The sequence below is a fragment of the Cynocephalus volans genome, chromosome 14 (assembly GCF_027409185.1).
Source record: "Cynocephalus volans isolate mCynVol1 chromosome 14, mCynVol1.pri, whole genome shotgun sequence".
Classification (NCBI taxonomy): domain Eukaryota; kingdom Metazoa; phylum Chordata; class Mammalia; order Dermoptera; family Cynocephalidae; genus Cynocephalus; species Cynocephalus volans.
The window spans coordinates 95446100-95462731 of NC_084473.1; the positions used below are offsets into that span (position 1 = coordinate 95446100).

Below are 16632 nucleotides of genomic sequence, written 5' to 3' on the forward strand. Positions count from 1 at the left end.
AAATAAACTGATTTTTGGAATAAGAAATGGGGAAAGTGTTAAATGATAGGGTGTGATGAATTCAAGGTAAAAAGATCAGGATTGAAGAGTTAAAAAATACTAATATATCACTTTGAGAACTGCCATATGATTTGCTTAATTTTAGAGAGTAACATCAGTTTGTAGTTTATCTCTACTTTCTAGCTTAAAATTGTATAGCTTTTCTTAATCAAATAGCTTCTTTATCCAACAAATATCAAATCCCATAAATCACCAGTATAATTTCTTTTAAAGTATCAACATTTTTAAAGAATTATAGTTTCTATATTCAGGGTTCTAGGTTTACTACTCTAAGGGATAGGAAAAAATAAGATGCGGACGGTTTTCTGTAAATTTGCAGTCTAGCCGAGGAGATAAAGTATACTGTCTTGTATTTATTTTTTTGTTACTATAGGTAAGTGGTCTAGAGGATATTGTAAGAAAAGAAGTGGGCATTTTTAATTATGGTGGTCAAGGAAATCTTTGCTAGAAGATGTGGACTTTGAGCCCTGAAGAATGAATGGGCTTTCTGTTATCCTGAAAGGAGCAAGGAGGAACATTCCAGACTAAAGGAATGGTATGAGGCAAAGGATAAAGGCAGGAAAATAGTAGAGAAATAGATCTGTGTAAAAGTACAGTAAGAGGGTATGTGTCAATGGAGTAAGGGGAAGCTAAGGCTTGAAAGGCAGATTGGACTAGAGAAGTCTACAAATTTTTTCTGTAAAGGCCCAGATAATAAACATCTTTGGCTTTACAGGCCATGTGGTCTGCGTTGCAGCTGTTCAGCATTGTTGTTATAGGGTTGAAAGCAGCTGTAAATAGTACATAAATGACTAAGTTTGGCTATATTACAATAAAACTATTGATGGACACTGAAATTTGATTTTTATATTATGTTTACCTGTTATGAAATATGCTGCTGCTTTTGATTTTTTTCCCCAGCCATTTAAAAATGTGAAAAACATTCTCAGCTTATAGACCTACAAAATCAGGAGGCAGGCTGGATTTGGCCTGTGAGCTATATGTAGTTTGTTGACTTCTGGGCTACAAATTTTTACAATTATAAAAATGTGGCAATTTTTAAAGTATCTCTTACATAATCATTCTATATTATCTTCTTTCTTATATAACAATTTCTCCTTCTAGAGAATGACAGGAGAGAAAGACTGTGGACTCCTATGAAGGCTGTTACAGTAGTCCATGCAATAAGGCATTAAGGGACTTAGTGAGGGTGTATTAGTGGAAATAAATATAGAGACAGATACAAAAGACACTGTGAAGGGAAACTTGACAAGATTTGATTTTAGGAAGGAGAAAAGATGAATGGAAATTACTGAAATTCTGTCTTGAATAACTGAGAGAATTGTGGTAATAAAAGAAGAAATAAAGTTATTGGTGCTTTGAGGGTAAAGTTGTGGATTTGATTTCAGACAGATGGAGTAAGATGATGATAGTACATTCAGGCTATCAGGCTGTGAGAAATGTGGGACTGGAGTGGAGAGAGAGGCAAGAGCTGAGTACATTGCTTTAGAAGTCTAATGCTGAGGGATGAATTTTGAGCCTACTGAGTGGATGAGGTCTCTAAATTAGAAAGCTGTACAGAAAAGAACAGGAAGTCAAGATGTTATACTCAAGAGGCAGAGAAGAACCTTCGAAAGAGATAAAGAAGACAGAGAACTAGGGAGGGACAATGTTATAAGCCCAGGGGAGGAAGGAATCTCAAGAAAAATGTTGAAAACAAACATCACATATTGCTGAAATATCAAGGAGAACAGGAACTGAGAAAAAGGCTATTCGATTTGGTGCGGTCATTAGTTGAAATTCTTCAGAGTGTCATGGGGGTGGGAGTCAGGTTATACCAGGGTGAGAGAGTGAGTGGTAAGAAACTATTGGCAATAGGTACAGACCATGGCACTTTTTTAAAAAGTGTGTCAAAGGGAGAAGAGGCATAGGATGGTGAATGGAGCAGCAGGATTAAGTGACAGGTTTTCAAGATAAGGAAACCCCCAGTACATGACTGAAGGCGGGAGAGAAAGGGCCAGTGGAGAGGGCTCTGTTCAAGCAAATAACTGAGTCAGGGAGATCTTAGAACCACTTTAGGAGATGAAATCTGGGTTCTCATGGAGGCTTGACTGTAGAAATTGGGAAGTAATATATCTTCCTGTGAGACTTGGAGACTAGCCAAATAGACAGTAATCAAAATCGAGAGGAAAGAAGATAAAGAGACTTATGAAGCAAAGTTGGATATGAAATCATCTGCAGGTGTGGAATAGATTTGGGACCCAAGGATGGTTGAATAAGTGTGCAGAGAGTATGTTGGATTACCAGTAAGAATTGGTGGGCCCTATCCTTCAGGGAAAAAGTAGCCAGGACATGAAAATGGCAAATACATTTATATAGAGAAAGATTGAAACACTATGATAATATTCATTAAGTCAGTATTCTGCCTGAATTGTGCTAAATTCAAATTTATATTGCAAAATGGACAAATGGTATATACCAAATACAGTTCTTTGCAAAATATTCTCTGTTGCAATGACTTCCTCCAAATTAACTTTATTTTAAATTTTTGGCAAAGATATTGTTAAGTGAACTTCTGTTTATATATTCATTTGCATTTATTTGTATAAACTTATTTCACAATAAAAATTATACTTATTAACCTGCTACATGCATATTAATGTAGGCTTGCATTTTAACTGGCTAGATAAAAGAGCCATATTTATGTCCATTCTTGTTAAAATTCTATCCAAATATTTAAATAATAGGCACAGGAAGAAATTGCCCGACTTCGACGAGAAATGATGAAAAGCTGTAAGTCTCCTAAATCAACAACAGCGCATGCTATTCTCCGGCGGGTGGAGACTGAAAGAGATGTAGCCTTCACTGATTTACGACGAATGACCACAGAACGAGATAGTCTGAGGGAAAGGCTAAAGGTCTGAAAGAATTTTATCTATATGAACATATGTAAAACACAAATGCAGTGACATTGAAAGCACTTTGTTTTGTTTTTGTTTTTTTAAACAGATTGCCCAAGAGACAGCATTTAATGAGAAGGCTCACTTGGAACAAAGGATAGAGGAGCTGGAGTGTACAGTTCATAACGTAAAAAAAAAATTACTTTTGGGCATAAAATCTTACTGGCTTTCCCCTTTCTCTTTTTTCTGTGTTCAGAGAAGTTTATTTTTCTAAAATAGTTTTTTTTTTTAAGATAGCTGGAATGTACAGATATTTTTTCTAAAATAATTCTTTATTTTATTTATCTTATTTTTCTAAGATAGCTGGAGTGTACAGTTCATAATGTAAAAAAAAAAAATCACTTTTGGCTGTAAACTCTCAATGGCTTTCCTTTTTCCCTTTTTTCTGTGTTCAGAGAAGTTATTTTACTTTTTGAAGATAATATTTGTAGTCCGGAAATACTCAAGGTGGTATGTTTGTTGTAAATTGTTGCTTTTTCATTTGCATATTTGCTTCTGAAAAAGTGAGTAAAGTTTTTGTGTGTTAGGTTGCAAAGCGTGTTCTTTTTTTAAAAAAAGACCATTAGGGTGCATTAAAATCTCAGGGATTTTAGCAACTTTCTCATCTCTCTATTTTGTCAAAAATGATATTGCCAGATATTGAGAAAATGGCTCCTTCCACCTAAAGAGTGGATAGGGCAGAGAAAATTATAATGAAATAAAAATTAATGAGCAAAATATATTTAAACGGAGTTTAAATGTGAAGGATCACCTTTTTACTAATCAGGGATTTGAGATGCTATGAATATATATTTGAGAAGTTGTAACTATAAACATAATTAAGGGAATTTGAGTTTCTGTAACCAAATTGAATTGAATATATAAGTTCATCTGTGGTATTTTGTTATATGAGTAAAAAAAAGCACTACACAGGAGAAAAACAATTCTTATTTTCATAATCCGTACCTCAAAAAGTTCACGGAAAGAGTCATATTACCTTTTAATTCTATTTTCCCATGAATGCTTTGAAGTATCCTCATATGTGTAATTTATTAACGTTGGGCAACAAATAAGAAATCCTTTTGCAAATTGGATATATATGCTATAGTCAAATCGAACTAGATTGAAAAATGTAGACTGATAATGCTGTGTAGACTGAGGTACTGTGATAGAAAAGCTGTGCAGTGAGTTGTTCTTGTTCCTACTACATGATAACCTCCCACAGCATTCAGGTCTAACCTCATCTCATCGTGTAAATCATACCATGAACCACAGTTTGTACAGAAGGAGTATGTCTCTTCAGGAAGATTACTAAGGTTTTTTTAGTGATGACAGTAACCTTGTCATTCTACTTGTATAGCTTGATGATGAACGTATGGAGCAAATGTCAAATATGACTTTGATGAAGGAAACGATAACCACTGTGGAAAAAGAAATGAAATCACTAGCAAGAAAGGCAATGGATACCGAAAGTGAACTTGGCAGGCAAAAAGCAGAGAATAACTCTTTGAGGTAAACTAAAGTACCTTTAAACAACTAAATAGTTTGCTATAGCCAATAGCTCTGCTTTTTGCAGTGTATTTTATAATGAAAATTAAGTTGTTTGTTGACTTTAATTTCTGAGAGGATTATTACGAAGCAGTTGTAAAAATCATAGTACACACAAAATGATTTCCCCAAGATCAATCACAGACCTATAATGCCACACTTAACTAGGGATCACACTTCTTAGTAATTTTAACTTTACATTTGCAAAAAGCCTCAGTGTTTAACTGAAATAGTTTTTACAAAGCCGTTCTGAGTACAGATCATATTTGACTTTTTTATTTGTTTAATTTACCTTTGTAACTTTAAAATTTTTTCTGGGATGTGAGCAGTATGAGAAAGCACAAAGTACAGGTTTGACAGTCACTTGGAAACAGGGTGGTTTAGAATATAATGAAAAGTCATAGCAGAGAAATAGGAGCATGTGATGGAACTTAATTGAACTTAATTGAGTGCTAAGCACTGTGCTTAGCCCTTCCTACCTAATTGAATGCTAAGCACTGTGCTTTAGCCCTTCCTACGTACTGGTAGCAGAAAAAAAAATCAATTAAAGCAGCCTACAGGCAGTAAGTATGGGAGAAGTTTTTGAAGACCTCTACATTAATAGTTTTACTTTTAGTATCTGTTGATGTGAGAAATAGAAGTTCTACAGATTCAGTTAGATTGAATTTCAGTGCATCTGAACATTTGAAAAATAGTTCATATGATTGTGAAGTATATTATTAAGTCTAAAGAAAATGCTTAGTTCGCATATGAATTCCTAGAGTCTTTCCTTGATCTTTTCAGGGTCTGTGGTGCATAGGTTGGAATCACTTGGAAGGACAGATAATCACTCAAACTTTCCCCCTCCACTTATTTTTTAATTTCCTGCTTATAAGAATATTGCAAGCTCTGGTAAAATGAAAATAATAATAAAACTAGATGAAAACAACAAAAAAGTAAACCCTGGAAAATAAAGTGTGAAGAAAATGTAAATCTCCCATGAATGCATAACCCAGGGAAAGCTTTTACTAATATAGATCTGTTTCCAGCCAGAGATTTATCTGTGTGTATTACACAAGCTTTCTGTACATTTGTAGTCGGCCTGTATATAGTTTTATATTTCAACAGTTTTATTTAATTAAATACGATAGGCATTTTCCCATGACATTAGAAGTTCTTTGAAAGCATTTTAGTAGTTTATATTAAAATATTCTGACAGATGAAAGTGTAATAATTTTGGGTGTTTTGTGTACATTTGTTTAAATAGTTTTAATGAAGTATAATTGACATACATACAGTAGACTGCCCTGTTTTAATGTGTTCATTTTGTTAAGTTTTGACATATGTATGCATCATCACTACAATTCAGATAGTGGCCCTATCCTCAGCTCCCAGAAGTCTCCACATGTCCCTCTGTAATCTCTTTCCCACCCTACCAATCCCCAGGCAATCATTGATTTGCTTTCTGTCATAGAGAATTGTTTGGATTTTTGAAATTTTTATATAAATGATATTATATGTGTTCTTTTGTCAGGCTCCTTTCACTCAGTATAGTTATTTTGAGTTTTATTCATGTTGTTATGTGTAATCAATAGTTCATTCCTTTTTTTTTTGGTGACTGGTAAGGGGATCGCAACCCTTGGCGTGGTGCCGCCCGCACCACACTCAGCCAGTGAGCGCACCGGCCATTCCTATATAGGATCCGAACCCGCGGCAGGAGTGCCGCTGCGCTCCCAGCGCCGCACTCTCCCGAGTGAGCCATGGGGTCGGCCCAATAGTTCATTCCTTTTGATTGCTGAGTAGTATTCCATTGTATGGCTATACATGTAGACATTTGGTTGTTTCTAGTTTTGGGCTATGACAAATAAAGCTGCTCAGAATATTCTTATATAAGTCTTTGCATGGATATATGTTTTTATTTCTCTTGGACAAATATCTAGGAGTAGAATTGTTGAGTCATATGGTGGATATATGTTTCACTTTTTTTTTTTTTTTTTTTGTCTTTTTCGTGACCGGCACTCAGCCAGTGAGTGCACCGGCCATTCCTATATAGGATCCGAACCCGCGGCGGGAGTGTTGCTGTGCTCCCAGCGCCGCACTCTCCCGAGTGCGCCACGGGTTGGCCCATATGTTCCACTTTTGAAGAAACTATTAAACTGCTTTCCAAAGTGTTTGTCCTGTGTTATTTTACATTCGCATAGCCAATGTTTCAGTAGTTACATATCCTCACCAACACTTGGTATGCAGTGTCTTTTGAATTTTGGCCATTCTGATAGTTATATATTATTGATTTAATTTGCCCTTCCCTAAAGACTAATGATTTGCATCTGTTTATGTGCTTATTTGGCATCCATATGTCTTCTTTAGCAACATCTCTGTTGAAATCTTTTGTTCACTTTTTTTTCTTTGGTGGCTGGCCAGTGCAGGGATCCATACCCATTACCTTCTCATTACCAGCGTTTGTCCAGTTTTATTGAGTTGTTTATATTATTAAATTATGAGAGTTCTTTTTATATTCTAGTTATAAGTCCTTTGTCTGATATATGTTTTGCAAATATATTCTTCCAGTTTGTGGCTTGCCTTTTTATTTTCTTAACAGTGTCTTTTAAAGAGCAAATATTTTTTATTTTAAATGAAATTTATTGATTTAAACAGTTTATATCCAGTGTTTTGTGTTTTTTAAAGTAATCTTTGTCAAGCCTAAGGTCACTTATTTTCTCCCATGTTTTCTCCTACCAGTTTTATGGTTTTAGCTCTTACATTTAGATTTATGATCCATTTCAAATTAAATTTTGTGTAAGGTGGAAGGTGTAGATTGAAGTTCACTTTTTTTTTGCATATGGATGTCCAGTTACTCTGGCACCATTTGTTGAAAAGATTATCCTTGCTTCACTAAATTGCTTTGCACCTGTGTAGGTCAGTTGTCCATATATGTGTGGGTCTATTTCTTTTTTTTTATTGTAGTAAGAAACACTTAACATGAGATCTATCCTGTTAACACAATTTTTAAATCAAATCAAAGTAATTAGCATATTACAAAAATTTATTTAGAAAAATTTTTTAATTAAAGCATAATTGATTATACATATTTTGGGGGTACAGTGTTGAGTACCATTATGTGTGTACAATATGTGATGATCAAATCAATATTATTAGCATATTCATAATTACAAATTGTAGTTATTCTTTGTGCCCCTTACCAATTTTCCCTTAACCCCCTCTGCCTTCCCCTTTCTTACCTCTAGAAACCATAGATTTGTTCTTGCCTTCTAAAAGCTCAACATATTGTGATTTGTTGTTTCTTTCTTTCCTTCTTTCCTTTCTTTTCCTCTCTTTCCCTTTTTCTCTCTCTTTCCCTCTCTCTCTCTCTCTTTCTCTCTCTCTCTCTCTCTCTCTCATACACACACTCTCACTCTCACTCTCTCTTTCTCTCCTTCTTTCTTAGTACCCACTTATGAGTGAGGCCATGTGGCATTTCTCTTTCTGTATCTGGCCTATTTCACTTAACATCTTTTTATCCATGCTTATCCATGTTGCTATGAATGGCAGAATTTCATTCTTTTTTATGGCTTAGTGGCATTCCATTGCATATATATACAACATTTTCCTTGTCCAGTCATCCATCAGTGGACATCTAGGTTGCTTCCATATTTTGGTTATTTCAAATAGAGATGCAGTGAACACGGGAGTGCAGGTATCCCTTTGACATGATGATTTCCATTCCTTTGAGTATATATCTAGAAGTGGGATTGCTGGATCATATGGTAGTTCTATCTGTAGTTGTTTGAGGAAACTCCGTACTGTTTTCCATAATGGCTGTACTATGTTACAGTCCCACCAACAGTGTAGAAGAGTTCCCCTTTCTCCGCATCTTCGTCAGCATTTGTTATTCTTGGTCTTTTTAATAATGGCCAGTCTAACTGGAGTGAGACAATAACTCATTGTGGTTTTGGTTTGCGTTTCCCTGATGATTAGTGAGGTTGAGCATTTTTTCATGTACCTGTTGGCCATTTGTATATCTTCCTTTGAAAAATGTCTTTTCATCTCCTTTGCCCATTTTTAAATTGTTACTTCTTTTTTTACCATTAAGTTGTTTGAGTTCCTTATGTATTCTGGATATTAATCCCTTGTCAGATGTACAGTTTGCAAATATTTTCTCCCATTCCATAGATGCTCTTTCTACTCTGTTGATTGTTTCCTTTGCTGTGTAGAAGCTTTTTAGTTTGATGTAATCCCACTTGTTTATTTTTTCTGTCATCGTTTGTGCTTTCAGGGTCTTATTCATAAAGTATTTGGCCAGTCCTGCTTCCTGAAGTGTTTCACCTATGTTTTTTAAAAATTTATTTAATGTTTAGATAGAAAATTATTTTCTCACCATAGAAATGAAGGAAACCATCATAAAATAATTTTAAGGTTGATCCATAAGGAACAATTTAACACACAAAGATTAACATGTTTTTTTTTTTTTTGTCTTTTTCGTGACCAGCACTCAGCCAGTGAGTGCACCGGCCATTCCTATATCTGATCCGAACCTGCGGCGGGAGCGTCGCTGTGCTCCCAGCGCCGCACTCTCCCGAGTGCGCCACGGGTTTGGCCCAAGATTAACATGTTAATGAAAAAAAAAAAAACCTCTTAAAAATGAATTAGAAAAATCTAAGCAGGAATTTGGTAAAGGACATGAGCAATTTTAAGTCACACACCCCAAAGAAATACATGTGGCTAATAAGTACATTCCAAGATATTGTTGCGGGGGGGTGGTGCGGGGCTGGCAGCCTGTCTGAGGACTCTCGGGGTGGTTGGCTGGCCCTGTTGCTGGCCTGGTTGTGGTTGGGGGGCAGAACTAAGGACCATGGCCTGCATCTCAGGACCCTTGGGAGGGAGACAGCATCTGGCCGGCTCCATTGCTGGCCTGGTTGCAGTCTCCTATGTTTTCTTTTAGTAGTTTTGTGGTTTTGGGTTTTATACTTAAGTCTTTAATCCATTTTGAGTTGATTTTCATGTATGGTGAGAGGTACAGGTCTAGTTTGATTCTTTTATATATGGATGTCCAATTTTCCCAGCACTATTTATTGAAGAGGTAGCTTTTCCCCAGTGTATGTTCTTGTTGCCTTTGTCAAAGATCAGTTGGCTGTAAGTAGTGGGTTGATTTCCAGGTTCTCTATTCTGTTCCATTTGTCCAAATGTCTGTTTTTATGCCACTACCATGCTGTTTTGGTTGCAATAGCTTTGTAGTATATTTTGAAGTCAGGTAGTGTAATGCCTCTGGCTTTACTTTTTTTTTTGCTCAGGATTGCTTTACTTGTTCCATATGAATGTTAGGGTTGTTTTTTCTCTTTCAGTTAAGAATGTCATTGGTATTTTGATGGGGATTGCATCGAATCTGTAGAAAGCTTTGGGTATTGTGGACATTTTCACAATGTTAATTCTTCAAATCCAAGAGCATGGAATGCCTTTGCATCTTTTTATATCCTCTTTAATTTCTTTGAGTAGTGTTTTGGAGTTCTTGTTGTAGAGATCTTTCACCTCCTTGGTTAAATTGATTCCTGGGTCTTTTATTCTTTTGGTTGCTGGTGTAAACAGGCTTGATCTCTTGATATCTTTTTCGGTTAGTTAGTTATTTGAGTATAAAAATGCTACTGAGTTTTGCATGTTGATTTTGTATCCAACATTACTGAAATTGTTTATCAACTCTAAGAGGTTTTTGGTGGAGTCTTAAGTTTTTCTATATATTGGATCATGTTATCTGCAATTGGGGACAGTTTGACAGCATCCTTTCCAATGTGGATGCCCTTTATTTCTTTCTCTTGCCTGATTGCTCTGGCTGGTACTTCCAATACTATGTTAAATAGGAATGATGAGAGTGGGCATCCTTGTCTTGTTCCTGTTCTTAAGAATTCAGGATCATGTTGGCAATGGGTTTGTCATGTAGGGCTTTTATTGTGTTGAGATACTTTTCCTTCCTTACCAAATTTGCTGAGAGCCCTTATTATGAAGCAGTGTTGAATTTTGTCAAATTCTCTGTATCTGTTGAGATAATCGTATGGTTTATGTAATGGCCTTTTTTTTTTTTTTTTTTTTTTTGGTCTCTCTTTATTGTTTTTGGTTTAAAGTGCATTTTATCCAATGTAAGAATAACTACTCCTGCTCATTTTTTATTTCCATTTGCATGGTATATTTTTTTCCATCCTTTTGCTTTCAGTCTGTGTGTGTCTTTACAGGTAAGGTGAGTCTCCTGAAGACAGCATTATAGTTGGGTCTAGCTTTTTCATCCAGTCAGTCAGTTGGTGTGTTTTGAAAGGGGAGTTTAATTTTAAGGCATTGTTTTACTCCTGGCCTTTTATTGCTTTTTGTTTAGTTATTTTAAATATTTTTTGTTCCTTTCTTCCCCTTTTATTATTCATCTTCAATATATGCTGATTTTTTGAGGCAGTAAGATTTAGTTTCTCTTTCTTGTTTGCATTTTTATTTTAACAGCAGGTTTTGCTCTTTCTTGTGTATCATGGTGATTATCATTTTTCAGATTCCAGATGCAGGACTCCTTTGAGAATTTCTTACAGAGCAGGTCATATCGTGGTGAACTCACACAGTTTTGGTTTGTCTGGGAAATACACTATTTCTCCCTCATTTCTGAAGGATAGCTTCCTGAGTATAGAAATCTTGGCTGGCAGTTTTTTCTTTTAGTATTTTGAATATATCATCCCATTTTCTCTTGGCATATAGAATTTCAGTTGACAAGTCTGCTGTTAGTCTGATGCTGGCTCTCTTATAGATGATTTGATGCTTCTCTGTTACTGCTTTTAGAATTCTCTCTTCATCTTTGAGCTTTTGTAGTTTGGCTATAATGTGTCTCTGAGAGGATATTTTTGGATTAAATCTGTTTGGGGATCTTTGGGCTTCCTGAATCTGAAGGTCCATGTCTCTCCATATACCTGGGAAGTTTTCTGTTATTACTTCATTGAATATGTTCTCAATGCCTCTTCCTTTCTCCTCCCCTTCTGGAATACTCATGATTCAGATGTTTGTGTGCTTAAGGTTTTCTGCTAGCTCTCTTAGATTTTCTTCTTTTTTTGAAATTCCTTTTTCCTTTTTTTTTGTCTGCCTGGGTTATTTTGAAAAGACTGTCTTTGAGATCTGAAGTTCTTTCTTCTGCTCACTTTAACCTGCTGCTTAAGCACTCAGTTGTGTTTTTTATTTCACTGAATGAATCCTTCTGTTCCAGGAGTTATGCTACATTCTTTTTTAAGGGATTAAACTCTTTGTAAATTTCCTCCTTCATATCCTGGATATTGTTTCTCATCATTGTGTTCTCTAATTGAGTATTTTCTTATCTCTTTTAGTTTTCTTAAGATCGTTGCTCAGAATTCCTTTTCAGACATTTCAAAGGTTTCCTGCTCTATTTGGTCTAGTACTTGAGAATTACTGTATTCCTTTGGTGGTGTCATATTTTCTTGTTTATTCGTATTTCTGGTCTCTAAACATTGATGTCTGGTCATCTAGTAGAGCAGTTTGTTCTTCTATTACTTTGGAGTGGACTTTGAGGAAAAAGACTTCCTCCTTTATTTGCAGACTCTGCTGGTGTCTTTCCTTGTGTCAATGCAGTGGAGTGTGCAGCAGCTGCCTGCCAGGTGTTCCTGGCTGTTACTGTAGCATGAACTGTCCTTGAGGGGGCAGTAGATGTGGTGGTGGCTTTGATGGACTTCCTGCTTGGAAGTGGTATTTGTGTCATTCTTGCCTTCTTGCCCCAGTTTTCTACCCGCATCCCCAAATACAGGATGCTTTCTTGCCTTTTGTTCAGGCAGTTGCAGGTCCTGTCCAGGGCTCTTGCCTGTGTTCCTGGTTGCAGGACACTTTCTTGCCTTCTGCTCAAGTTATAGGAGGGCCTGCCTGGGGCTCCCACCTGGGTCCCCAGTCATGGGACACTCTCTTGCCTTCTGTTTAGGAGGTGGGAAGGCCTTCCTGGGGTTGCTGCCTGGGTCTCTGGTCATGGAATGCTCTCTTGCCTTTTCTGTTAACAAATTTTTAAGTGTACAGTACGGTATTGTTAACTATAAGAAAAAGTTGTACTTTATTGTCTTGTATAACGAACTTCTTTATCCATTGAACACCACTCCTCCTCTTCCCCTCCTCCCAGCCCCTGACAACCACTATTCTACTTTCTGAGTTTAACTATTTAGGTACCTCTTATAAGTGGAGTATTATGCAGTTTTTATCATACTGTGGCTGTCTAATTTCACTTAGAATAATGTCCTCAGGTTCATTCATGTTGTAGTATATGACAGAATTTCCTTCTTTTTTAAGGCTAAATAATATTCTGTTGTGTATATATACCATATTTTCTTTATCCATTCATCTGTTGGTCGACCTCTTGGCTATTGTGAATAATGCTTCAGTGAACATGGTAGTGCAGATATCTCCTTGAGATCCTGTTTCAGTTCTTTTGGATAAATACCCAGGAGTGGGATTGCTAGATAATATGGTAGTTCTTTTTTTTTTTAATTAAAAATTTTTTTTCATTGCACATGTTTATGGGGTACAGTTTGTTGTTTCCATACATGCATATGTTGTATAATGATCTAATCAGAATAGTTAGCATATCTATTTTTTTTTTTTTTCTTTTGTGACTGGTAAGGGGATCCCAACCCTTGGCTTGGTGTCGTCGGCACTGCACTCAGCCAGTGAGCGCACCGGCCATCCCTATATAGGATCCGAACCTGCAGCCTCAGCGCTCCCAGTGCCGCACTCTCCTGAATGAGCCACAGGGTCAGGCCCATAGTTAGCATATCTGTTACCAAGACGTTTATCATTTCTTTGTGGTTAAACATTCAAGATCCTCTTTTCTGTTTATCTTGAAGTATACAATACAATATTATTTAGCTAATTTGCCACCTGGGGCACTAGAACTTATTCTTCCTATGTAACTGTAACTTTGTAACTTAGTAGCAGTCTAAATCATATGGTAGTTTTAATTTTTTAAGGTTTTTCAACTTTATCAAGGTATACATGATAAATAATTGTGTATATTAAAGGTGTACAATGTGATGTTTTGACATACATATATTGTGAAATGATTATCAGTCAGAATCAAACTAATTGATGTATCTTTCACCTCATATAGTTCCTTTTTTTTTTAGTGGTGAGAACTTAAAATCAACTCTGTTAAGAAAGTGTCAAGTATACAATATATTACTATTAACTGTAGGTCACAATGCTGTACATTAGGTCTCCAGAACTCATTTATCTTATAACTGTAAGTTTTATCCTTTGACTGACATTTCTTCATTTCTCCCACCACCCCAATCCTGGCAATTATGCTTCTATTCTGTTTCTATGAATTTGACTTTTTTAGATTCCAGGTTCATCCATGAATTGCCAATAGCAATTTCCTCCATTTTTATGACTGAATAATATTCCATTATATATACCACAATTTCTTTATCCATTCATTCATCAATGGACACTTTGGTTATTTCCATATCTTGGCTGTTATGAATAATGTTGCAATGAACATGGAAGTGCAGATACTTCTTTGAGATAGTGATTTTATTTCCTTTGGACACATACCCAGAAGTGGGGTTGCTAGATCACGTGGTAGTTCAGTTTTTAATTTTTTGAGGATCCTCCATATTGTTTTACATAATGACTGTACCAATTTACATTCTCACCAACAATGAGGGTTTCCTGTTCTCCATATACTTAAGTCAACACTTATCTCTTGTCTTTTTTAATAGCCGTCCTCACAGGTGTGAGGTGATAGCTCATTGAGGTTTTGATTTGCTGATGTTTAGTGATATTGAACACCTTTTCACATAACTGGTGGCCTTTTTTATGTCTTCCTTGGAAAAATGTCTGTTCAGGTTCTTTGCCTATTTTTTAATGAGATTATTTGTTTTATGCTATTAAGTTGTATGAATACCATAAATTTTGAGTATTAACCCCTTAGATATCCAGTTTGCAATATTTTCTCCCATTGTATGTGTTGCCTTGATTGCTTCCTTTGTTGTGCAAAAAACTTTTTAGTTTCATGTAGTCTCACTTATCTATTTTTGCTTTTGCATTTTCTCCTGGTGTCATATCCAAGAAATCATTGCCAAGACTGATATTTGAAACTTTTCTCCTATATTTTGTTGTAGGGGATTTATAGTTTCAGGTCTTACATTTAATTCTTTAATCCATTTTGAGTTGGTTTTTGTGTATGGTGTAAGATAAGGGTCTAATTTAATTTCTTCACATGTGGATATTCAATTTTCTCAATAGCATTTGTTGAAGAGATTCTCCTTACTCCATTGTGTAGTCTTGGCGCCCTTGTTGAAGGTTGCTTGATATTTGTGGGTTTATTTCTGGGCTTTCTATTTGGTCCCCTGGGTCCATATCTCTGTCTTTATGCCAGTACCATATTGTTTTGATTACTTTAGCTTTGTAGGATGTTTTGAAATCAGAAAGTGGTGCCTATATAGGTGCCTATATAGGGTGAACAGCTTTGTTCTTCTTTCTCAATCTAGCTAAAGGTTTGTCAATTTTGTTGATCTTTATGGGTCCATATCTTGATTATCTATTCTGTTCCATTGACCTGTTTATATATCTCAATGCTATACAACTCTCTTGATTACCTAAGTTTTTTCAAGTCTTCAAATTAGGTAATGTTAATCCTCCAACTTTTTTTTCTTTTTCAAAGTTGTTTTGGCTATTCTAGTTCTTTTGCATTTTATTTTAATTTTAGAATCAGCTTCACAACTTATACAGAAAAAGCCTGCTGGAAATTTGATTGAGGAGGAATGATAATAAAGTTGAGTCTTTCCACTTATGAATGTAATATATCTCTCCATTTATTTAATTTCCCTAAGCAGTGTTTTGTAGTTTTTTGTTTTGTTTTGTTTTGTTTTTTGATCGGTAAGGGGATCTCAACCCTTGGCTTGTATCATCTGCACCACACTCAGCCAACGAGTGCGCTGGTCGTCCCTATATAGGATCCGAACTCACGGCCTCGGTGCTACCAGCGCCACACTCTCCCGAGGGAGCCATGGGACGACCCATGTTTTGTAGTTTTACTCTATAGATCTTACACATCTTTTGTCAGATTTATCACTGTGTATTTCAAATTTTTTGATGCTGTTGTAAATAAAGTTTTTAAGTTTTACTTTCTGATTTTTATTATTAGCATTAAAATTCAGTTGTTTTTTAATAATAAACTTTGTATTTTAGAAAAGTTGTAGATTTACAGAAAAACTGTAAAGATTGTATAGAATTCCTACATACCTCATACCCAATTTCCTTTAGTATTAGCATCTTACCATTAGTATGGTACATTAATTACCTTTGATGATCCAGTACTGATACATTATTAACTAACACTCATACGTTATGCAGATTTCCTTAGTTTTTTTCTAATGTCCTTTTTCTGTTTTAGGATCCCATCCAGGATACCACGTTACAGTTAGTTGTCATGTCTCCTTAGTCTTCTCTTGGCTATGACAGTCTCAGAGTTTCCTTATTTTTGATGACCTTGACTATTTTGAGGAGTACTGATCAGGTATTTTGTAGAATGTCTCTCAATTGGGGTTTGTCTGATTTTGTCTCATGATTAGACTGTGGTAAATATGATTTTGGGAGAAAGATCACAAAGATAAAGTGCCATTTTAGGGTACATATATATCAAAGATATCAAGGGTGTATACAGTTAATATGATTTATCGTTGTTGATCTTGATCTTGATCACTTGGCTGAGGTATGGTTTGCCTTTTCCAGCATGTCATATATTTGGAGTCATCCAGTATGTAGCCTTCTCAGATTGGCTTCTTTCATTTAGCAGCATGTATTTAAGGGTCATCCATGTCTTTTGTACTTTGGTAGCTCACTACTTCTCATCACTAAATAATATTACATTGTCTGGATGTACCACATTCTGTTTATCCATGCACTTATTGAAGGATATCTTGTTTGCTTTCAGGTTTTTGGTGATTATAAATACATCTGCTATAACTGTGCAGGTTTTTGTGGGGAAATAATTTAAATAAGTTCAGTAAATACCTAGGAGTGTGATTGCTGGATCATATAGTAAAAGTATATTTAGCTTTGTAAGAAACTGACAGACTCTTCCAAAGTGGCTATAGCTAGCAATGAATGAGAGTTT

At 35.7% G+C, this 16632-nt stretch overlaps 1 protein-coding gene across 1 annotated transcript in view; it reads left to right on the forward strand.

The window, feature by feature from the left end:
* TSGA10 (testis specific 10) overlaps nt 1–16632 on the forward strand; it is a 136837-nt gene that overhangs the window by 26241 nt on the left and 93964 nt on the right. The window contains exons 7-9 of the mRNA XM_063078682.1: nt 2787–2957; nt 3049–3126; nt 4339–4490. Coding sequence (XP_062934752.1) covers nt 2787–2957; nt 3049–3126; nt 4339–4490 — 401 coding nt within the window. The remainder of the gene's footprint in view (nt 1–2786; nt 2958–3048; nt 3127–4338; nt 4491–16632) is intronic.